We start from the raw sequence: 26,261 nt of genomic DNA on the forward strand, positions 1-26,261 counted from the left end.
AACTTGCTAAAAAAAAAAAAAAAAAGTTTGCACTTTTAGCAATCTAAAGATTGAAACATTTTTTTTTTTTAAATGATCATTTACCTCAATTTTGTTTTCTGCCTTTATTTTTGGCTGCCAGTCACACGAGTGGTCTTTCCCCAGATATAAACATTGTGCAGTTACTGTCACTGGCATTACAAAATATTTACATAAAATAAGATGTCATTTCCTTCTCTATCTGCCTGATGCAGTAAGACAGATATCAGCATGCTCTACCTGGGGTCACAAGTATAAAATCTGCCTAGTTGGGTAGCTGGGAGGAGGAGGGCCCCTGAGAGCAGCGTGCAGGGGCCCCATGCAGGCCAAGTGACAGCAGCAGGTAGTTCTGAGGAAGCCCGTGTCAGGTGGAGGGGGACAGAGCTGTCACAGTGTCAGTCCAGCTGTGAGGGAGGGTGGCTCGGGTCCCTCCTCCTGTCCCAGCTGCGGCTGCCCCCTCCCCTTTACTCAGCTGCTCCCTACCGCCACCTCCTCCGCTCCCGACGCTGGAGCTTCCTCCTCCCCCTCTCTCTCCTCTCCATCCCTCCCTCCCTCCTCCAGCACCGGCTGCCATCCTCTCTCCCTCCATCTGTGTCCGACTCCCACCCGCAGCCCTGCCGGGACCTCAATGCCCGCAGCACCATGATGACAGGCATCGCCGCCGCCTCCTTCTTCTCCAATGCCTGCCGCTTCGGGGGCTGCGGGCTCCACTTCACCACCCTGGCCGAGCTAATCGAGCACATCGAGGATAACCACATCGGTGAGTGCCCGACTGCACATGGGGTGCCCCCTGCTCCCCGAGCCCGGGTGGGCAGCGTGGCCGTGGGGTGAGGGTGCCAGTCATCACATCATACTGTCCTGGGCAGCGCTCCTGATCATGGCACCCCAGGAGGGTCCCAGGGGGTCAGGGCAAGGGTTCAGGGGGATGACAGCTTGGGGTTCACCTTTACCATGGTACATCTTCCTATGGGTGGCCCTCCATATTGCACTCCATCCATGCATTGCATGCACTTACCCACCCTCCCACCCCCTTGGTATAGAAACAGCAATGCATGCACTCACCCACCCCCTTGGTATATATTTACACACAGCAATGCATTGCATGCACTCACCCACCCTCCCATCCACTTGGTATAGAAACAGCAATGCATGCACTCACCCACCCCCTTGGTAAATATTTACACACAGCAATGCATTGCATGCACTCACCCACCCTCCCACCCCTTGGTATAGAAACAGCAATGCATGCACTCACCCACCCCCTTGAGATATATATATATATATATATATATATATACACACACAGCAATGCATTGCATGCACTCACCCACCCAGTGTTATATACCGCATTGCATGCACCCACCCAACCCTTTGGTATATATATATATATATATATATACACACAGCAATGCATTCACCCACCCCCTTGATATATATATATATAATTGCACTGCATGCACTCCTCCACCCCCCTGGTATATATACACAACAGCGCATTGCATGCACTCACCCCACCCCCTTGGTGTATATATGCAGCAGTGTACAATTAACTGTGCATTGCATGCACCATACAATCCCTTGTATGCAAGCGGTGTTGCATTGCATGCACTTGCCCACCCCTTGATATGCATTGAATGCACTCACCCCCTTGGTATATATACAGCAATGCATTGCATAAATCCACCCACCCCCTTGGTCGGTCGGTCTGTCTGTATATCTATCTCAGTGCATTGCATGGACTCAGCCACCCATGCCTTGGTATATATTCATCAATGCATGCACTCACCCACCCTCTTGGTATATATACAATGCATTGTATACACTCAACCGTTCTCCTTGGGTGTATATCTGGTATAAATATAGTAATGCATAACCTGCACTCATCCCCCCTCCCCCTTGGGTGTATTTTTGGTATACATATAGCAATACCTTTAACACATTGCATACACTTACCCACCCCCTTTGGTGCATATTTGGTATACATGAAGTAATGTCTAAGCAGCAGTCACCCCTCCACCCATTTTGGTATATAATTCAGGAATTTGAAGAAATCATCCACTCCATTTTTGTGGATCTACACAGTTTTGCATTGAAGGCACTCACTTGCTCACTGTTGTAGCTGTGTTTTACCCTACCTACCCACCAACAGCTGTGCATGGCATGTACTCCTCTCCTCTTCAGAATAGCTGCACCCACTCACCCATCTGGTACATATATATTAGTCCATGCAATACATGATAAAGTACCAGACCCCTGTGGCATATATTACTACTAGTATACTACCACTCCTTTGGCACATATTCTGGAATACATTGTAAACTATCTACATGACATGCAATCATCTGCAACCCACTTATATACATTTAAGCAAGTATGAATCAAACAAACACCCACTTTGCAATAAAATAACCAATACTTACTATCCAGTAACCTACTTGTCTGTTATGGTATATGTATATGGCCATTCACTGCTCACATAATCTACTACCCCATGCAATGCATGCACTAATCTACTACCCCATGCGGTAACCAACCACTCCATGCTATATGTACAGCCATGCTGTAATCTACCACTCTATTCTATACATGCAGCCATGCAATGCATCCACTAATCTAGAACCCCATGCTACACAGACATGCAATGTATTCCCTGATCTAGTACTACATGCAGCTGTACATGCACAAATATACCACTCCGAGATATACATGCAGATATGTAATGCTATACAGACATGCAATGCATGCACTAATGTAGCACTTCATGCTATACATGCAACAATGCATACACTAATCTACCACTATATGCTAGGCATAGTCATACAATGCATGCACTAACCTACCTCCCCCTGCCTAGACCTACATGCGTTTCTTGCATTGATTCCATCCCCCCACCCCCATATGCACCTAGACGTGCACTGCATTCACTAATGTATAGCCCTATGCTGAACCCTCAGCAATGCATTACATGCACTAATTTAATTTGCAGCCCACATGGGTATACACTCAGCCATTCGTTGCATGCACTGATTTATCACCCCATGGATGGCCCTCACTCCCCCATGCGAATGTACAGCTGTGCCCCCTCTCTGTGGTCCTCCCTAGGTAGAGGTACGCCCCCTGGGTGTGGGATGTGTGTCGCTGCAGCCACCCTCGGGCTATGTCCGTGCTGCTGGCCCTGTAGCAGCCATTGGTGCCTGGCTGGGTTGCTAGGTGTGGCGGTGTTATGACAGGCGCCATGCTGGACTGTCACCTTTGGCACTGCCCTGGCACCCGACGGGTCATTGAGCTGCCAAGGAGGCAGGGCAGAGGGGATAGGTGAAGCCGAGCAGCCTGCAGGTCACACGCAGGGAGGAGCACAAGGTGTCCCTAACACTGTCATCCCCTCCTGGACCTAAACCTGCACTCCCCCTGGCACTCACAGGGTTAAGGGGTGTCTGCCAGTGTCACCACTACCCTCTGTGTGTGCATGCCAGGACAGCAGGGCAAGGAAGGCTGAGATAGGCATATAGCAAATGATATATAAATAAATGGAGCCAGGGGGCGGCTCTGTGTATTATTATATCCGCCGTGGAGCTGCCATTAGAGATTGTGTCGTGCTGGGGTTAGGCCCGAGGAGGGGGAGGAGGGCTGCGAGGGTGTGTGGGGATGTATAGAGAGACTATACAGTGCCCGTTATGGGTCCTCCTCATATGGGTAGCTGCACATAGTGTGGGTATTAGATAGAACCTTCACATATCCCATGTTAAACTCTCCTTAAACATGAGAAGCTCTGCCTGTTACAACTGCCTATGGTCTGCCCCATCCATATACTTCCTAAATAAAAATCACTTCTATTTACAATTATATGCATTGAAAGTCTGCACCAGGGTATAATGATAGCACTAATATTAGGGAGAGAACATATTGGTTTTATTGGTCTTGTAATAATGTATCTATGTTAGAACCTAAAATGTCTATGACCTGTGTATATGTGGTAAAGAAGTACCTATCTTATTTCCCTTTTTTTGCTATGTGATTAAACCATTTCCACTGTGTGCCAGCAGGCTGAGCAACAGATGCACAGAGAGCCAAGCATCATTGACAATCAGAGTTAAAGGCTCAGTTAATAACTTTGAGGACTTTTTTTTTTTATATAAAAGTATTGTCTTCAAATCAACATGAACATATGATCAGATGATCAGATAGTACACAGAAGAAAAATACTCATTGGTCCTATGTGTCACCTGACATCACCGACATAATGCACATGCAGCCATTGCACTTAAACTTAGGCTTCCTGTGTTTACTGCTGCAGCTTTATTTATAGCAACATTACTTATGTATTAGTACAGTTATTATGAAGTTGCTGTACAAATCCTTTGCACTTGTGACAATCAGGATTCTGAAAGCCTACACCTGTAAGAGCATTCCCATTAACCATGCGAGTGCCAGATGAATGCATAAGTCCCTATAATCATAATGTGATCATTCAATCTATGAAAAAATATATATGCTTATTTAACCCTTACAGACACCTGGCAGGTGCTGTTATGCTATCTTGTGGTTTGTCTGTCTCTTGTATTCACATGTTTGTATTCTTGTCAGGATCTTCACTAAACCAGTAATTGTGGAGATTTAGCTAGCTAGCAGGGTTACTCTCTAAACTGCATTTCTTTTACCGATTCTGAATATCACAACTAAGTCACAAATAGCTGATCTGGAAAAAGTCTCCAAATCAGCTATAATCACAGTTTTGCCTTTCATTAGTAAAGGGTTTCTCTGAGTACCATCACTACTTAAAGGGACACTATAGTCACCTAGACCACTTCCGCTCAATGAAGTGGTCTGGGTGCCAGGCCCCTCAGGTTTTAACCCTTCAGATGCAAACATAGCAGTTTCAGAGAAACTGCTATGTTTACATTTAGGGTTAAGCCAGCCTCTAGTGGCTGTCTTCCGGACAGCTACTAGAAGCGCATCTGCGACGCTGGAGGCATATTATGCCTCCATCGGCAGAGCATCCATAGGAAAGCTCGGCGGGGGAGGACAGGTCGGCGGGGGAGGACAGGTCACCAGCGCTGGAATAAGGTAAGTGGCTGAAGGGGTTTTAACCCCTTCAGCGCCACGGTAGGGGGACCCTGAGGGCACTATAGTGTCAAGATTTGTTTTCCTGACACTATAGTGATCCTGTAAGTGATTTAAAGGTGTCATGGTGCTTAGTTTGCTTGTGCAGCAATCCCCAACTCAGCTATAGTCATTCATTTCAATTCAGTATGATTTAGTAGATAGACCCCATCACCTATTTTATTATTAATTGAATGCTAAACTAGAAACTGCTAATTGTTAAATAGCCAGAATTAATGTGGTACCAAATTAGGCAATTGGTGTGTTATTACTTACATTTCTATCGATTTACAGCTGTTCTGTGAAGGGGAGTACCCCAGTACTTTAAAGGGACACTGCAGGCACCTACTAGAGGCGTTTCAGAGAGTTTACTGGACTCTGGGTCCCCTAAATGACTCTGGACATCCTCACGCTGTACACAAGGAAATCCCCATAGGAAGGCATTGATTCAGTGCTTTCCTATGGGAAGAGCCTAATGTGCTTGCAGCGCATGTAGGTTAGCATACCCCATTGGATGATGTCGAAGAAGGCCAAGAGCAGATCCAGGGCTGAGTGATATTTTCGCTGGCATCGGGTGAGTAAATAAAGGTGTGTGTGAGTGTGTGTGTGTGTGGTTTTTTTTAAATGTTTTTTTTTTTTTAACCCTTTATTTTTGGGAGGGTTGGAGGGACCAGAGAGCACTATAGTGTTAGGGATACAACTTTGTATTCCTAACACTACAGAATCCCTTTTAAAGGGACACTCCACTGCCCAATAACAAAAATAACTGTTTAGTAGATATATCCCAAATGAAAACTTGCATGCATTTATTGAGGCTTTTTTTTTTTCATTGCTGGTATATCTAGAAACCACTTGCAAAAACAGAAGTTCTCTTCTCTGTTGCCTTTACAAACCCTCCCCTTCTTCTCCAGCCCATACTTATTGTGGCTGTCCAACCACAGACTTGTCAAGACAGATGCTCTGAACAAGAGCTGCCTCTTGAGTTTAACTCTATTGCGCGGACCAAAGTTGTCTGCTTGAAAGCTTCAGACAGTAAGGAAACTACAAACAGTATCACTACCTTACTATATGCCTCCCTCGGTACCCTCTCCCAATGCAGGTTGCTTTATAGTTGTAGATCATTTAGTACTGTCAGTGGCTGAGCTGTGTTAATACATTTGATAAGGAAGTCTATTTTTTAGTGTCAGTGGGCATGGCTAAAGAGGCAGTCTTATGGTGCAGCATTCTGGGGGAAAAAAATGTATGTGCAAAAACTATGAAGATTTGTGGATGCAAAAAACCATAGCATATTAATGAGGACAAAAACAAAAATCAAATGGAGTAAAGTTGTATTTGTGCCCAGAGTGTCCCTTTAACTGTGAATACCTGATCCAAACATAACCAATATCAGAGACTGAGAATACAGCTAAATGTGTCACATCCTCCATGTTATCATTTTTTTCATGATGACGGACAGCATTTGTCCCGCAGTAAGTAGAGTTCTCATTGAGCAGATTGGAAATCCAATTATCAACCAGGAGTAAAACCAGCATCATAGAAATGCCACATACTACAGGGCAACACTTTACATGGGCTAAATATTAGTGATAGATATTCAGGAAAATGTGCTGGGTCTGACATCCACCATATCTGAGTCTGTAGCTGGAGAGCAAAGTTGGAGGCTAATGGTAGTTTGGGCCTGTCACTGTTAAGTGAATAAATCTTTTATTAAATCATGCTGACATCATAGACCATTACTCTCATGAAACTCTGCTTGCCTTGAGCTTGCTGGGATTAATGTGAGTTGAAGGTGACCAACAGTTGCGTCGCCAGATACCTACTTACTGTAAGTGTTTGTTGATCTTTATGATGGTGCTACCTTTTTGTTTCTCAAGGATTCTATAACGCAAGCCAGTATGGTGGACTCTGCAAGGGTTATTACAGCCAGGATGAAATTATAGAAATGTTTTTCTTTCTTGAACCAGTATAATTAAACTGCTACAGCTTAGTGAAGTGGTTATGACGCATAACTCCCCAAGCATCTGTCTCCCAGTCGAATTGATTACTCTGAATTTGCAAATCCATGTTACCTATATCAGTTCTATCCAGTCTACGTACAGGTGTTGCGCTAAATCTGCTTCCATCTCTTTCAGTCAGTAATTTCCGTTCAGTTTGGATGTAATTAATATTGGTAATGTGGAAGTGAAAGTTCCTCATTACCAATGTGACTGGAGAGTAGGCAAGATTAGGGTGCCATGTAAAACCACATGCTAAATTGTTTCCAAACAGGTTAAAAAAAAAGTGACACTGAGCTCATAGCCTCGTTGCCCATTACCATTACACTAAGCAGCTGTGGCTGTGGGTCTTATGGTGTCTCTAAAGTGTATGTATTTTTCATATTTTTTTTTTTTTTACTGGAAAAATAAATACCATAAAATTAATCTTTTTATGAGTTCCTTATACTATTACTGGCCAAGGAAATGGGAGTGAAGTAGGGGAATAGGTTACTACTATTACTGGCAGTAGGCAGGGTTGGTAGAATGGGCTTCTAATACTGGCAATATGGAAAGGATGAATGGACTACTACCAATGAGAAGGGGATAAGTACAGTAGAATAGACTGCTACCACTGGCAATAGACAGGGGAGGTGTCTGACAGAATGAGCTATTAATACTACTGGTAATAGGAGAATAAGGGAGATATGGGTCACTATAAGCAATTGGGGGGTGGGGGGGGGGGGCACAGTAAATGGGTAAGGGTATAGAATGAGCTGATGACATGGATGTTGAGGACAATGGATGAAAAATGTTTATTCTCCTACTAAAACGTCACACCCCCCCAAATGCAGCCCAGTATTCTCGCACACACTAGTAAAATACACCCCAGCATTCTTGCACACTCCACTCAAATGCACCCCTGCATTCTCGCACACTCCACTCAAATACCTCCTAAAAGGTGGCAATCACCATGGAAACCAAGGACAGTTTGTAAGTGTCTCAAACCCTTTTACATTTTTGCACCACTCTTTAGAAAAGCACACTGATCGATAACCCCCATGATCATGATGTGGACATTGCAGAAATGTTCAGGATGTCAAGTAACTTACTTTTGGCCTTACTTAGATCTTAACATTTGGAAACTTGAGTCCTGTAATATGTTTGTAACATTTTTTAAATATATTTTAAATCCCATGGTGCCTATAATGGAGTTGCTTTATGCTGGAAAGCAGTCCCCCCTCCCCCCCCCACAATTCCTTTTTTTTATGGGCCTGTGTAATGCAGATTTTATAAGCTCTCACAGCATTAATATATGTTTAAATACATATTGGGCCAATCAAACATTCTCTCTATAAGGTACCTATACACTCTCTGTATCCTGGTATGATGGAGATGATGTGAAACATATTTTTAGTTTTAAAAACCTACCAAGCTGGAAATGACCCCTTATTTATGACATGAATCCTTGCACAACTGGGCTCCATTGATATACAGAGCATGTTTTTTTTTTTTTGGTTTTGTTTTTGGGAGTTGTAGTTCTCGACCTTCTGTTGCAGGAAGCCGGCAGTGGGAGTGCAACTCCAAGACATGTCTGATGTGCATCATCTCAGGAAAGTACAGTTGTCCTTGTCTCCATGGGTAGCATCTGAGGAAAGTACAGTTGTCCTTGTCTCCATGGGTAGCATCTGAGGAAAGTACAGTTGTACTTGTCTCCATGGGCGGCATCTCAGGACAGTTGTACTTGTCTCCATGGGCGGCATCTCAGGACAGTTGTACTTGTCTCCATGGGCGGCATCTCAGGACAGTTGTACTTGTCTCCATGGGCGGCATCTCAGGACAGTACAGTTGTCCTTGTCTCCATGGGTAGCATCTCAGGAAAGTACAGTTATGCCATGAACAGCATCTCAGGAAAGGACAGTTATACTGGTCTGCCATGGGCAGCATCTCAGGAAAATACGGGTATCCATGTCAGCCATGGGTAACATAGAATACTCCAATGTGACATTTTAGTCCAAAAAAGTTGAATTGGAAAAATTCTCCAAGTCAGCTGTGTTTTCAGTACAGCAATCTAGCCTAAAATTTGAATTCACTCCAAATGAAGTCTATGAAGAGACACAATGACCTCTTTCAACCATAGCTACTGTAAGGAACATATTTGTATGCTGTTTGGAGTATTTCTTAATGGAGCATATTTCTGAAGTCTATACTTTGTATATCCATATTCTCTTATTTGCTGGATTGCTGAGGATCATGGATGTTGAATCTCTGAACATCTGAAAGCAAACACGTTTCCTAACTCTTGAATAAATGAACAACTGTAGTTGTTTGTGGTAAATTTTAGTCCTTTTGAGTGGTGTAAACGTTTATAATTCTGCCATTGTACATTGCAGGACTAGTGATGTGTCTGAGTAGACTGTCTTCTTAACCTGTAAAATCATTTAGAGATATTTTTACTAAATAGTAATTTCTGGTGAACTGAGAACGGAACTGCAAAATGTAGACTGCAAAATCGTATTGAAAGCTAATTTTCAATTTCATCTGACGGAACAGCACTCAATGTTTGGGGAATAAATTGGTTCAGATAGCTGCAAAGTGTTCATCCCCTGTAGAGGTTAGGGCAGTTAACAGACTAATCCAGCATCCTTTCTCTACACTGTCATTTTTTACAATATCTAATGTTTGCATGGCTTCCCCTTTGTGCCATCCTGTAGAACCTGTTGGTAGTTTATGAATAAATGATGATGAACACAGTATAATAAACTATACGGACACATTCGATTATTCTCATTCTCCACTCATTGCTCACAGGCACAGAATTAAATTAAGTTTGTAAGTATAACTAGCTACAATTTAAAAAAAAAAAAAGAATATCTCTTTGAATATATCTCACAGTGCTAGTGGGATTGTCAACCAAGGGCATGTACCAATAAGCTAATAACTACCACAGGAGACTGGACTTGAGGTCTGTGTCTGGGCCCCAAGCTTTCGCCTGAAACTGCAGAGATGTCAAGGTTTTACCTCATCTGTACACTCTATAAGTGTGTTATGGTAAATTACCTTGACAAATGGTAAATTAGGCATTTTTTTTTTCTATTGCTGATTTTAGTGGTAAATGACACATGCATGGATTTTGCAAAGAAAACCATTCGATCTGAGTGGAGGGGATAGGTAGGAGAGAAAGGCTGCTTTCAGTGTGGAAAGCCTGCAAGGGAGAAGTTATTTAATCTCATTGCAGTGTACAAGCGTAAAATATGCACTGAATTGGCATTATGCAGCCTGGAATTGGACTGTCTCACGTTTCAGGGGTGCAACAAACCCCGGCACACAATCGAAGATAACTTAGTACATGCAGTGTTTCAGCTTGAAACACTGCACATCCTGACCACCACCATGACCACTTCAAAAAGTAGAAGTGATCATGGTGGTTGGAGTAGCCCTTTAATTCCACCCCCAATTGTCAGGTTTTAATACAGTAGGAGTTTTAAAATGCAGTAACAGGCAATCACTTGTTAAACCAAAATGAGGTACCAATAAGGGCAATGCTAAAATGAGGTCAGAATAGCAGAAAGGTCAGTCCAGGCAGCACAGGTTCATAAACAAGAATTCAGGTAAAAAGGTCAGGCAACAAAGGGAATTGGCAATAACACTGGTAAGCACTTAGGGGAGTACAGTACAACTGAGCAAAGGAGGACTGGGTGACTGGCAGATATATAGGGAGAATAGCAGGACACTCCAACATATCCACACGCCCTTTTTCATTTAAAAGCGCTGATATCGATATCTGCATATGTGACCCCAGTGAGATGGACCGAAAGGAGGATTGGCGATTGAAGGGAAGCTGCATTCGGGCTTTGTCTGAAACTCTGGTGTGGCGTCCTGCAGAGTGTAGAGAGAAATGTTGGTAGGAAGAACCAGATAAGCGGTGGGGCCGACACACATTTTTCTCAGAGATTAATGGGACAACACTGAATGTTCTATATTTCCCATACACTCCTAACTGATTCCTGATAGGATGTAAGTCCATTGCATTAAAAACTCTTATTGCCTTCATTAGAAATGACGGAAAACTACTCCCATGAGTAAATCGAAGCAGATTATTCTTGTGGTTGGTTGGCTGTCTGAGTACTTGGTGAGTTCTCAAACAAGTGCATGCTCACTTAAGTAAGATGGGCCATTGTTGGCTGGTTTGTTTCTATACGACATGATAAGCAAGGCCAGATTTACATCTGAGGTAACTAATGACACAATTCTAAGGTATGCCTTAACTCCATGTTTCTGTGCTGCTTACTCCACACTTTTGCGGGAGCACAAGAGAGACCGGAACAATATCCCCATGTCATTCACTCCTCAAATTTGGCATGGCCCCACTGGATCCAGGACAGTTTGGAGGTGTTGGTTACTATCTATCTTGCTTGGTGAAATGTTGGTCTTTTGGTGTGTCAGTTTACCCCAGTGCCCTTCAGGGCTTTTTATAGGATAAGAGTACTTTCTTTACCATACTTTTGGTATTTAAATAAAAATTAATATTAATATTTGTTTAAATCAATGGCGGTTTCCAATGAGTGTATCCGTTCTGAATATAGCATAGCAAAACAGCTCCCGAATTACAAACATAGGATAAAAATCGAATAAAGAACATTATAATTGCCTTGGTAACAACACTGTTCTTTAGCCATGGGTGGGTACCATATTATGGTGTTACCAATATTTTAAAAATTATTTTGTAAAGCTACTACATTTGCAATAAGGAATAGCTTTCAAATGTTGTCAGCATAGTGTGAAACCAAATATACCCCAATACCAAAGCCATTTTTGCGATGTTAAAATGCGCAAGACTAAAATTCTGTGGTCACTGAAATACACTAATTGGTGCTATTTATTTATTTATTTTTCTCCAGTAGCACAAAGTCTTACAGCCTTTCATTCACTTGTAGATTAGAGGCAGTTTTGGTCACACTGTAATTATGATCTAAATAAATAATAATGTATTTATGATCTGTTTTACAATGTGCCATCATTGCATCTAATTTCTTAAGAAAATAAAAATTTAAATTAGTTTATAGTTATTCTGAATTCACAGCTGCCATCTTCACCCGGTGATTCCTTTTTAAACTCGTACGACAGGAGTTGCATTTTCAGCGGGGCTCTATGGTAGATCATTCTAGAGATAGATGGTTGAAGAATCTTCCTACATATCACAAGGACTCGGAGTTATTGTGTGTGCCTATAGAAATACCATAGCCATGTATTGTTCCCGGGGCAAGAACATGCCTGCTACATCAGCCATCAGTGATTGATGGTTTGCGTAAAAAAGAAGGCTTACAAGTGGATATGCTAGTTTAGCCTTTTATGATCCAATAAAACGCTTGAAACAAAGTAGTCCTTATTGATATATGATTTAAGTATAATGAAATAAATAAAATATATCATGTATACGGAACACTAAAGCATTAGAATAAAGGTTTGTATATTCTTTGTATGTAAATTAATGTCACCGCCACCCCTGTGTGCAGTAAGAATTTAAGAAAATTAAAGGACCACTCTAGGCACCCAGACCACTTCAGCTTAATTAAGTGGTCTGGGTGCCAGGTCCAGCTAGGGTTAACCCATTTTTTTTTATAAACATAGCAGTTTCAGAGAAACTGCTATGTTTATTAATGGGTTAAGCCTTCCCCCAAATCCTCTAGTGGCTGTCTCATTGACAGCCGCTAGAGGCGCTTGCGTGATTCTCACTGTGAAAATCACAGTGAGAGCACGCAAGCGTCCATAGGAAAGCATTGTAAATGCTTTCCTATGCAACCGGCTGAATGCGCGCGCAGCTCTTGCCGCGCGTGCAGCTCTTGCCGCGCGTGCAGCTCTTGCCGCGCGTGCGCATTCAGCCGACGGGGCGGAACGGAGGCGGAGAGGAGGAGGAGAGCTCCCCGCCCAGCGCTGGAAAAAGGTACGTTTTACCCCTTTTCCCATTTCCAGAGCCGGGCGAGAGGGGGACCCTGAGGGTGGGGGCACCATCAGGGCACTCTAGTGCCAGGAAAACGAGTGTTTTCCTGGCACTAGAGTGGTCCTTTAAAGATTTCCTCGTCACTGCTTAACTCTCCCCCTCTCAACGGCAGGGCGTAGGCATGGCCTCTTCTGGCGTGATCCCATCCAATGCTCCTCATGCATTGTGGACCTGATTCGCATGTGCGATAAACACCGCTCAGATCCAAGCTTCCTCATGGGAAACATTAAACCAATTATTGTCACATGCTATGCAAAAAAAAATATACTTGTTTAAATATAAAAATTTATATATTTAAGATCACTTTCTGACTGGTCATGACAGTTTATTTGTAAATAAAATTGTCTCGATTGACATTGAGTATAGAATTGATCTAGAGATGAATTATATATTCAGTGTAAACATTTTAGATATTACCTCACATACCCCGCTCGAAGTCTGGTTTGTTTGCCATGCTTGGAAAAGCCCAGAAAGGATACACCACCTTTATGATGCTGATACACTGGTTTGATTGCCAGAGCATCCGTGTCTGAATGGAGTTATATCTGCCTCACCCTTACTATAATCTGCATTGGAAGCGTTGGCTAGGATGTAACCATAGCAACCATAGAACATGCACTCCACATTTACTTACATTATTGCTATCACAATGTATAGATGAAACATATTGTATTAAATAAAATTCTTTAGACAATTATGAATAAACTTTAACAACATAGAGGGTACATTTATGTGGTTTCTTTACATGGATCTTTTACATGAATCTTACGATGTAAGGCAAGGAAATCTGAAATTCTTATAAACTGAAAAGTAAGAGGTAGATGAAGAAAAGGTTTGCATATGGTGTGTAGCAGACTAAATACAGAAGAAATATAATGTAGCTAGGGCTACTGGTTTTATTGCAATAATTAGTAAAGCAAGTAATGTGAGCAGACGGGTTAAAGGGAAACTATTATTTCCAAAATAATATAACATTTTATTTAAATTCCTTTGCATTCTTTTTGACTCCACTCCACAAGCTATAAAAATATACCGTAAATGACCCTTAACTTAACCCCTTAAGGATCAAACTTCTGGACTAAAAGGGAATCATGACATGTCACACGTGTCATGTGTCCTTAAGGGGTTAAGGGGTTTCTCCAGTGCCAGGAAAGCAAACCAGTTTTCCTGGCACTGCAGAATCCTGGAGTCCCCTCCCGCCCCCTATCCCACGTCGCTGAAGGGGATAAAACCCCTTCAGACACTTAGAGGATTCCAGTGGGGATTCCAGCGACGCTGGAGGTCCTCATGCATAGTGTGAGGACGTCCAGCATAGTTTAGACGACCAAAAGTGGGGGGCCGGCAGCAAGCTGTTACCTCCCAGCAGCTCCTCCAGCTCTTCAGTGTAAATCTCGCAGTCTGCGTGCCGTGCGGAGCGTTGCCATGGTCTGTATTATCGGCATCTATATTGGTCGATACCGATATTGCCGAAAATACCGAATATCGGCCGATCCCTATTGAGAGTGTGTGTGTCTATTAGTGAGTGTGTGTCTGTCATTTAGAGTGTATATGTATCTGTGTTTGTCACTGTGTGTATGCGTGTGTCAGTGTGTATATCCGTGTCTGTGAATGTGTATGTCCGTCAGTGTGTGTCTATCAGTGAATGTGTGTCTGACACTGAGTGTACATATGCCTGTCAGTGAGTATCTGTATCTGTCAGTGCATATACCGTATTTATCGGCGTATAACACGCACTTTTTTCCCCTGAAAATAGGGGAAAAATCGTGGGTGCGTGTTATACGCCGATATCCCATAATTACTTACCTGTCCTGAAGCGTGGGCCGGCTTCACAGCGCGCACCGCGGTACAGGAACTTTAATTTCAGTTTCCGGTGGGACTGAAAGGAAGTGTGCACAATAGTGTGCACACTTCTTTTCAGTCCCGCCGGAAACCGGAACCTGAAATTAAAGTTCCTGTACCGCGGTGCGCGCTGTGAAGCCGGCCCACGCTTCAAGACAGGTAAGTAATTATGGGACAAGGGAAAGTACACTATGGGAGGGGAGGGGGGGAAGTACGCTATGGGAGGGGAGGGGGGGGGGAAAGTACACTATGGGAGGGGAGGGGGGGGGGAAGTACACTATGGGAGGGGAGGGGGGAAAGTACACTATGGGAGGGGAGGGGGGGAGAATACTATGGGAGGGGAGGGGGGGAGAATACTATGGGAGGGGAGGGGGGGAGAATACTATGGGAGGGGAGGGGGGGAGAATACTATGGGAGGGGAGGGGGGAGAATACTATGGGAGGGGAGGGGGGAGAATACTAGGGGAGGGGAGGGGGGAGAATACTAGGGGAGGGGGGGAGAATACTATGGGAGGGGAGGGGGGGAGAATACTATGGGAGGGGAGGGGGGGAGAATACTATGGGAGGGGAGGGGGGAGAATACTATGGGAGGGGGGAGAATACTATGGAAAGGGGGGGAACACTATGGGATGAGGGGGGAAAACTATGGGATGAGGGGGGAATACTATGGGATGAGGGGGGGGGGGAATACTATGGGAGGGGTGGAAATTTCCTGGAATTTCTTTCTAAAAATGAGGTGCGTGTTATACGCCGGTGCGTGTTATACGCCGATAAATACGGTATATGTGTGTGTAACTGTGAATGAGTGACTGTGTGTATGTCTGTAAATGTGTATGTTTCAGTGAAAGTGTGTGTTGGTTAAACAGTGTGTGTGTGACAATGACAATGTGTATCTGTGAGTGTATGTCAGTGTATGCATCAGTGAGGGCGTGTGTCTGTCAGGAAGAGAAATTTGGGGGGAGGGGAGGGGTGCCTAGGGCAGCACAAAACCAGAATACATCACTGAATAGCTGTCAGGTGTGTTTAACCCCGCAATGTAAACATTGGCATATTTAAAAAATAGTGGGAGCAAAATGCTAGGGGTACAGCACACAGATTCTATCATTGAGATGAAGTGATCTGGGCAGATATAGTGTCCACTTAAACTAACACTATAGTGCTAGGAATACAAAGCTGTATTGCTAACACTATAGTGTTCCTCTTATTGGGGTTAAGACCTCTATAAACACTTACCTGATTCCAGTCTCCTCCAATGTCTGCACGAGGGGTAACCTTATGCGTCTGCGTGCCGAACACCGTGCTCTTATTAGGCCTTCCCCATAGGAAAGCATTGAATCAATGCTTTCCTATATGGATTTGCAAGATGCTGGACATCCTCATGCAAATCATGAAGATACAAAGTGTTGTTTCACAAAGTTAAACTCTGTGTAAATGCAGGCAGAACCTCTAGTGGCTGTCTGGTAGTGGACACTATAGGCACCCATACCACTATCTCACTGAAGTAGTCTGGGTGCACTGTTGCTGTCTCCTTAATCCTGCAATATAAAACATTGCAGTTTTAGAGAAAACTGATCCAGACTAAACATATATATATATTTTTATTACTTTTTTTTTGTTAATTTATTTCATGACATAAACTTTTCATAGTCGTGACAAAATTAGTTATCATAAATAATACATGACAATTTGCAGGAATAAGAACATGCACTTATTGTACACATGTAGATTTACACTGTAGATAACGGATTTATGATTGCGTGTTCGCGGTTTATATGTAAACAATGACAGCGCAGGCTATTTTTGTTCAATTTGCTGAAAACTGCATAACTGGTCTAAGACTGAAATTTCCTATTATCATATGTAAACAATTCAATGGGGCAAATGTTAGGGCCAAATTTTCTCTTAACTCAAAAAGGGGATTAATTATATTTTAAATTTTATTGCATCAGTGATTGATCGTTTCTGTTAATGAATCTCAGTTTGAAAACCAGGTTCAATGCTTCAGTAAAATCTCTTCAAAGCGAACATTGTATCAGTTTTCCTAGACTGGAATGCTTGATATACATTCAGTTTTTTTCTTAAACACAACCTGTTGTCTAATACAGTGTGTGTATATATTTATTTATGTAATAAGTAGAACTTCTTTATTTTACTTTCAAAGCAGGCACCTAGACCTCTACCAGCAGCAGGAAACTCTATTATCATGTAAAATACATGCATTTCTTGAGTTTCCATTTAAAGTGGCTCTGTCACTGTTCAGGATGTTTTCATCATTTTCAAGGACGGTGACTTTGCTGCTGGGTGTCCAGTTGCCACTGGGTGCAGGGGAAGGTGAGTTATCCTTGCATGAACCTATCTCTTGCGGCTGTCGGCTTGCTCAACCTGCCGGTCCTCTTCAGCTCCTGCTGCTTCAGCTGCCAGGATACCACATCAGCATTGTATTCTTGTGCATGCATGAGAGTACAACACTGAGATCTTGGAGGATCCCGCGAGACCCTCCATCAACAGAGGCTTTTTCCCGTTGGCCACCTCTAGTGACAACTGGGGGCTTGACAAAAGATAGCTCCTCCTTTTGTCAAGTGTTGGAAAAATACTAAGACAAAATAGCCCTTAATTTGTCTCTCTGTATCTTTTGACTGGGTTGGAATTTTAGCATAATTCCAACATTGTCAATGTGAGTATTTCATGAAGATTTTATAATTATGAAATACTTTATTAGGGAGGTCCTTGCAAATCCCCCTGGCAGACAATGGGTTAAATAACCCTTTAAACCAGGCCTGTCCAACCTGCGGCCCCCCAGATGTTGCCGAACTACAACCCCCATGATTCTTTCAATGAAACAGATAGCCAGGGAATCATGGGAGTTGTAGTTCAGCAACATCTGGGGGGCCGCAGGTTGGACAGCCCTGCTTTAAACACTTACCTGATTCCAGCGGTGAGGTCCTTCGGCGCTGGGTTGGGCTCCTCCTCCGATGTCTGCTGCTTGGAGGAAACCTAATGCACACGCATTAGGCCTTCCCCATAGGAAAGCAATGACTCACTTTGAATGAGGACGTCCAGCGTATTAAAAATCCCCATAGGAAAGCAATGACTCATTGCTTTCTTATGGGGATTTTTAATACGCTGGACGTCCTCATTCAAAGTGTGCGGACATCCAGCGGTGTTTCACTGAGTCAAACGGTCACTAGAAGCAGTCTTAACACTGCAATGTAAGCATTTCAGGTTAAGAGCACAGGAACACTGAACACAGACAGCTTCAATGAGATGAAGTGGTCTGGGCACCTGCCTATAGTGTCCCTTTAAGTTTAACAATACCATGGTGAATTACTGTTACAGTGCTGTAAGCAAAATAGCATGTGGGAATAGTGTTGGGGTTAAGACAGCGACAACTCTTATCAGGAAATATTTATTTTGAAATGAAAACCTCTGAACTTGGCAACTCTTTGTGATATACGGCAAAATGTCCACATAGTAAATGTTTTGTGCTTTGGGTTTATTTATTTGCTGTTTGCTCTTGTTTACCATTTTGCTGCCAGTGTAGGAATTTTCTTTTCTAATACTAAACACAATTCTTTTCAAATCCCTTTTTGAGCATTTCTCATCTGTAATGCTGTAATGACAACTGAATGTCCTAAAAGTATACAACATAATCACATATACTTCCTACCCCTCGTTTTTTGTGATTGATAACCATTTAAAAATACTTAGATTTTCTGTAAATCTACAATCTATGAGAACTCTTGTTTTGTACTGTACTGCATCAGATGCAAGTGTTTTAAAGACATTCTAGAAAGTCTTTACTGTGACAACAAAATGCTATCAGTCCTAGCAGCATTCCAAACTCAATATTCACTAGAATAGTGGTAAATAAACTATGTGGCCAAAGGTTTGTGGATGTTGTTGTTCTAGTCACACCCATTATTTACAAATGTTTTAAATCAAGCAGAAAGCATTTTCAATCCCAACACAAATGGGTAGTAGAATGCTCAATACTGTAGAGCTCAGTGGCTTTAATGCAACAGTCACAGTCTGTCTAATTTCTACTGTGACCTTGGTTATCTGGAGTCCACACAAGCCCACAGAGTGAGTTTTCAAATTGTTTAATGCAGGACATTGCTTACTGGGAGAGAGCGATCAGCTAATCTATACGGGACCCTATAGTCACCAGAACAAATACAGCTTAATGTAGTTGTTTTGGTGTCTACAGCCTCTCCCTGCAGACTTTTAAATGGAAACCCTGCCTTTTCAGAGACGGGCCCTAGAAGTGCTTCCTAAGTCAGTGCTGCACACTGCGCATTACTAATGTTTAGCATCTCCACGCTCTGCATTGAGACGCTGAACGCTCCCATAGAGATACATTGATTCAATGCATCTGTATGAGAAGATGCTGACTGGCGCATCACAGTGTTTTGCCGTGCATGTGCAATAGCCTCCCAGTGCTTTCCTATGGTAAAGCAGTTGATTGGCTGAGATTGTCAAATTTGCTGAGCGGGGTGGGGCCTGTCACGATGAGGTCAGCGTGGTGCTGGAAGTAAGGTGAATAAAATTACCTTTTAACAGGGAGTGGGGTTCATTATTCCCAGATATTGATTCAATAGATATTGACCCACGTTGTAGCCAAATTAGATCTTCACACACTTAAGGCTGTAGTTGACCCCTATTTTAACAAGCTATCTAGATTATCCATTTAAAAAACACTCCAAAAATAAGAAAAATAAAATTGAAACCTTGAAAGCTTTAACATTACGTAGGATTTGCAGTTTCTGCAGTGTGCCCTACATATACCAGGTGGTGGCTTAAATCTATCAACCTGTCTTGGCCCTTCCTAATCCTTAGCGTATCCTCTAAAGCTTATGGGATATGTAGTTCAGAACATGGGAGCAGTGTGAAGGGTTACTCCAAGCTTTATAACCATTGTAGCCTGCACATAGTAGTTATGATGCCAGAAGTACCTTGGAGCAATTTTGAATGGTTTGCCTCCTCACCTCTGTCAGCAAATCATACAAACTCCAAGCACCACAACCACTTCAGATTACTGATGTAGTCACGGAACTGCAGTAAATCTTTAAAGCAACTTTCTCACCCTATACTTACTCAAAACTGTTTCTCTTCTCTTCCTCACTCCTAATCTGTTATTCCTTTTCAACCTCTTTCTCTTAAAATACATAAAGCAAAGTAGGCACTTTTTTTTTGGTCGCTAGCTCATTGCGAGAAAACATCTATGTAGGATCCTGTGTTTTAGCAGGATCTTTAACCCCTTAAGGACCATGTCACACATGTCATGTGTCCTTAAGGGCATAATATACCTTAGTGCTGCAATCTTGCACATGCGCGGGAGGCCAGCACTGATGTGGGCTTCTAGCAAATTAAAAGCCAGGAGCTGAATAGGAGGGTATGGATGCAGTTGGCAACTGTGAGGGACAGCTTCAGGTAAGTAGAGCTCACCTTCTCCTGCACCACGCAGCCACTAGACACCAAGCAGTGAAGTCACCATTGCAAAGATCCCAGAAGGTGACCGAGCCGCTTTAAATGAAAAGATGTGGGGAAAAAACTGTTGCTAAAATTGATAGAAGATATGACAAGACTTGCAGAATAGCTCTATTCATAGTTTATGATTGAAGAGTTATATGTGCAGCTGCAGCAGAGGCTCTGCATTGTTAAAAGAGTCTGTCGGAGATGGTGGCAACTCACAGGCATGTGCACACCATGTGCTGGGACTTAGTGTACTGGTGAGCATAGTTTTCTCGGGATGTCCTTGAGCTGGAGGGTGGGTTTATAGCTGCAGTGATTGCAGCTGTTCCCTGCAGGTACAAGCAACTGAATGCAGCAATATCAGGACCAGTGTGCATTTTATACCATAACATGTGGAAAGGCAGCGGTTGCTATAGTACTTGAAGTGTCCCTTTAACCCCTTAAGGATCGGGTTGATATGTAACGCAGTTCGTTGTTTAATTACTTCATTTGTGCAGTCCTACACTTGCCCCCATGGCTGAGACTCGCACAGCATCCGTACACACTTCCTGAAAAAAAATCTACATTTGTAATCTTCCTATCTTATAGTCTATTGAATCAGTATTTTATTACTTTATTTTTTATTTATTTTTTATCTCTGGTAAAAAACTACTAGAACCTACAACAACCTACTGAATGTCATTAAAGTTCAATTAACAGAGCAGGCGAAAAGAACTTCTAAAAGAGTAAACACACTCCTCTGTAAGATCTGAGAATGAAACCTTTTTTTTTTTCCCATGCAGGCTGTGTCAGTCACAACCAGAGGAGGTATTAGTAGGGCTGCATAAACAAAACCAAAAGTGATTTAACTCCTAAATGGCAGATAATCGTGCAGTGAGATTGCAGGGGCATGATCTACACACCAAAATCACTTAATTAAGCTGAAGTTGATTTGAAGGGACACTATAGTCACCTGAACAACTACAACTTAATGTATTTGTTCAGGTATGATCTATAGCTCCCTGCAGGCAATTTAATGTAAACACTGTATTTTCAGAGAAAATTCAGTGTTTACATTGATTGATAGGAATACCTCCAGTGGCCGTCACTCAGACGGCCACCAGAGGGACTTCCTATCATGTAGGGCCCTAAAAAGGCCCTGTACACGTCAGTTGTATTAAAATACGTCTGACGTGTGCAGGAGAGAGAAGGCACTGTGTGCGCACCTTCTCTCTCCAGCCTGTCAGAGAGGAGAGGGGGCGGGCAAAGACCGCAAGCTGAGCTGTCAGTCAGCTCAGCTCGCCACCGCGCGCATGCGCGGTAGTGCGCTCAGGACTTCATAGGGCGGCATGAATGCTGCCCTATGAAGTATGTGCGCATGTGCGGCGAAGCCGCGCATGCGCACAAGGGAGCAATCACGCTTCCAAATGGAAGCGTCTGATTGCTCCCTGCTCGCGCCCGCCTATTTTGTCATTTTGATTGACAAAAAAGACTGCAAGAATTGCAAGGAGTGAATTGCGGTTTTAGACGCAAAATTTGGCATACTGAGATTACCACTTGAATAGTAGAGAATTTGAAATGTATAGCCCTACTCATGGCTGCATAACTAAGAACATTTTGACACTTTTCCTTTAAACATTTTGATGGTTATATTCTTTTTGTGTATTTTTGCACGTGCTTTAGTTTCATAGGGAATTTCACAGACCATGTGTTTCATCACTGTAGGGACCCTGTACTTATATTCTGTTACTATTCTCTAGTATAATGATACCCCACATGTATACCTTTGTCACGAATCTGTGGGATTAAGGGGTCAATTAACAGACATGCCCTAAGTTTGACATGCCTCTTTTTTTTACTTTCTGTGTCATTATATTGAGCAGCGTCAAACATTAGCACTGCTTCTAATCCTACCTCTAATCCTAACCCCACCTCAGAAGGATTCCCTTTTGCTGATGTTAGTGCTGACACACAGTGAGGGATTACCCAGTTCAGATCGCATAGCGCGCTCTGTACTGTATGATTGCAGCATGAAAAGGAAATTTGATCAATGCTGGGCAGCTGGCAAAGCCCAACGCTGATCACTACATAGAAACTTGGTTGCACTCACAGTCTTCTTGTAGTCAAAAGGTATTCCTTTATTTCTTATCCATCCTTTACAGATAAAATCCTCAAAATTGCGTGGTAACAGGTACAAATAAAGTCAACCTTTTAGTCCCACTTATGGACTTTCCACAGGACCAATGAATACATGCCCCCAGAAAATAAGTGGATAGGCTCTGCCCAGACCATGATGACATACCGGGTCTTTTCTCTGTAATTTAAAGTGCAAGTGCTTGTTATATTTGTGAATCTCATTTAAAAAAACAAGACTTATTTATTTATTTTTTTAAATCTGATAACGTGTCCAAAGCTGCTGTAATCTGTCCAAAGCTGCTGTTATGTTTGTTTTTCTCCTCTCTTGGTGCTTGCTGCTGGTGCTGCTCTGACATAGAGCCTGCCCCTGGCCCTCTACTTGCAGGCATTGCTTTCCCTTATGCTGAATCATGCAGGAGGCATACCCAAATGCGGGAGAGGGTTTTCCTGGTAACAGACTTGCAGAGTACAGCCTTCTTATCTCTGTGCCGAGAGTGAACTGACTGAGAGGAGGCATAAAGGGCTGACTCAAGAGAATGAGGGAACTAGGTTTTACGTACCTGAATCTGTTATTTGTGGACACTGCCATACTTTTCTATCTGGTTCTTTGTCAGCTTCTGGTGCTTCAGCTGCCAGGAATCGACATCAGTGCTGTACTCTCAAGCGTAGTATATTTTGACTGGCTTGAATGCCATCAAAATTCCAACACCGTCATTGTGAGTATTTCATAAAGATTCTATCTTTAAGAAATACTAATTTTGGAAGCGGGGGGAGGGCGGTGACAGAGCTGCTTTAAGATTATATTACATTGTCATGACAGGTACCCTTTAAAAGAACAGTTCAAACACAAAAAGTCAAAATTTCATATAACCCCAACGAAAGCATGCAAAACAAATTACTTGCATATATTTTGGGAGTATATCTATTACATTCTTATTTTCTTTTCTTTTGACTGAGTGTGCCTTTAAGGATATGATTGAATGCTACTTAGATGATGGCATGGCTAACATTCTTTATTTCAGTGTTAACCTACCAGAGGAAATATGTTCTACATTCCCATTGCACAGTACTTGATGTATACTGTGTAACTGACTATAGACTCATAGGCTGCGGAGATACTGCACAGATGTGAATAAACATTTCATCCCACAGCAGAGCCAACTGTAATGATCCCATTGTTCTAAAATGAAAAAAATAAAAATAAAAGAGGAAAATAACTGCCAACCAAATGATAATGTTGCCTATAATATGCAACAACGCCTAATCTAAGAAAATCATCTAATCTAAGAAAATAAAAATACAACCATTGCTTTCTGTAAATTACCTAGCCATTGTGTTGTTGGATAAATGGTTTTCAAAATGTGGTCTAGTGGTTCTCAGGAGCCTTCACATGGCAAATAGAGTGACAGAAGTGTGAGAAACAGGTCTATTCAGTAAACAAAAGGGAATTGGAGATTGTAGACCAAAGTAGCTGAGTTAGAGTTGGAGAGTTTTTTCCAGTTTAGCTATTTTTGCCTGAAATTTACAATTAACGATTTGAAGGCCATGAGTGGAAGCTTCTCCATTGACATGTCTATACTTATTAGCCCAAGCTGTATGCACCCGGCACTACCTAACACAGCTTGAGTGCAAGGAACCACTTCACACAAATCGTCGCCACTTCCACCCACAGAAAAGGTCATACACTTGATCTTGTGTTCCAGTCTGGACTAGAAGTGTCACGAGTAACTGTAAATCCTGTTGTTTGGTCAGACCACCACTTCATTCACTTCTCCATTGTATCACAATCAGCCAGACCACAGCCTCAGAACCTAGTCAAACACCACTCATTAAAAGGGGTGACGCCATTGGATGTAACATATCATATGGATCCAAGGGAACTAATGGGCACCTGTGAAGACCCCAGCTTATTAGTCCAAGACTACAACAGAACCAGGAGAGATACCCTAGAAAGTGTTGCACCAACACGCATGCGCACTGTCAAAACCCACAAAAATGCACTGTGGTTTGATAGCACTAAATGAAGAGAACAGGCCGTAAACTCGAGAGAAAGTGGTGCAGGACACATGATCCAGAGGATAAAGCCGCTCTTACCAAACATCTAAATGAATATCAATTCCAGATAACTGAGAAAAAATCTTCATTTTTATCACGCGAAATGGCACTCTCTCACAATAGACCCAGGCAACTGTTTCGCACAGTAGAAAGGCTCTGCAACCAGCATGCATGCATATCCCCACCAACTTTTCTCACGATAAGTGTGAAGCATTTGTGGTCTTCTTCAGAGACAAGATTTCCTCAATCCGAGCCTCTCACAGCTGGGCAAACGGTTACACACCAGAACTACAATGGAATGCCAGGTTGCCCCAGTTTATGGTCAACTTTTACAAATGTGGATATAAAGGGAGTGAAAAGAACCATGCAAAAGTTACACCTAATACATGTGACTTAGACCCTGCTCCAACTCAGCTTATATCTGCATGCATTGAAACACTCGCCCCAGCCGTCACAAAAATAGTCCAGTGTTCACTAAAAACTGGAGACTTCCCACATACTCTAAAAGAAGCTGTGGTAAAACCACTCCTAAATAAACCTTTATTAGACACACACTGCATGGCTAATTACAGACCAGTATCCAACCTTCTATTTCTGGGGAAAATAATTGAAAAAGTAGTGGCAACTCATCTGGAGGCCCATCTATGAAGCTTGAACATCTTTGATCCTTTCCAGTCAGGTTTCAGATGCCGCCACAGCACTGAAACAGCGCTAGTCCGAGTGCTAATTGATTTTTTTATGGCGAGAGACAAAGGTGATTACTCCATCCTAATCCTCTTGGATCTTTCAGCTGCATTTGACACCATTGACCTACCTTCTGGAACCTTCAGCACATCTGTGGTCTAGGAGGCACAGTCCTTAACTGGTTTAAATATTTCCTCACTGGTAGATCACAGAGAGTAACATCAGGATCAAGCTCAACGGCACCAACAGAACTGACCTGCAGAGTTCCACAGGGATCCATCATGTTCCACAGGGATCCATCCCATGCTATTCGCAATTTACTTGCCACCACTGGGGGACATCATTAGGCGACATGGCCTGAGGTGTCATTGTTACGCTGTTGACACACAACTCCACTTCTCCTTTGCTCCAGATATCACAGACCCAACATGCCGCATCAACAGTTGCTTAGCAGACCTCATAGAATGGATGAATGCCAGTTGACTTAAAGTGAACCCCGACAAAACAGAGTTACTCTTGGAGAGGGGACCATGGGCAACAAAAATGTCCTATGATCACCCAACTGGCTTGGATCTTGGAGGCTCTGAACTCATCGGTTCATCAAAGATACGAAACCTCAGAGTACTGGTTGACTCTGGACTATCATTTAAACAGCAGATTTCCTCTGTTATGATATTCTAAATTTCATTATTTGGGCCATCCTAATTTTTAGCTCACTCCAAACCATTAAAGCCCTTGATCCAGAGCGGAATGCTTGGTCCCACTCATGTGTTGTACACATTTTTGTATTTCACTTACCCTCGAGTCCCAGCAATAGCAAATCACATTTTATCAGTTAAGTCGCAGAATAAATAAAGGCCCAATGAGGACAGCAACAAAATGACTTTTCATAAAAAAAGGGGAGGTTTAGTCCTGTTTTACTTTAGCTATTTGCCAAACTTGTGTCATTATGTTTGCCGTTTCACCAGGTCAGAAGACATCTGATCTAAAATATATTTTCATTTA

The 26,261-nt window shown here is 42.7% G+C and overlaps 1 protein-coding gene across 1 annotated transcript in view; it reads left to right on the forward strand.

The window, feature by feature from the left end:
• Positions 1 to 508: 508 nt before the first annotated feature.
• Positions 509 to 26,261, forward strand: part of JAZF1 (JAZF zinc finger 1) — a 267,550-nt gene continuing 241,797 nt past the window's right edge. Inside the window, exon 1 of the mRNA XM_063452337.1 lies at positions 509 to 778. Within this exon, the coding sequence (XP_063308407.1) occupies positions 661 to 778 (118 nt within the window). The 5' untranslated portion in view covers positions 509 to 660. The remainder of the gene's footprint in view (positions 779 to 26,261) is intronic.

Source organism: Pelobates fuscus, chromosome 4, assembly GCF_036172605.1.
Source record: "Pelobates fuscus isolate aPelFus1 chromosome 4, aPelFus1.pri, whole genome shotgun sequence".
In the NCBI taxonomy this organism is placed as follows: Eukaryota; Metazoa; Chordata; class Amphibia; order Anura; family Pelobatidae; genus Pelobates; species Pelobates fuscus.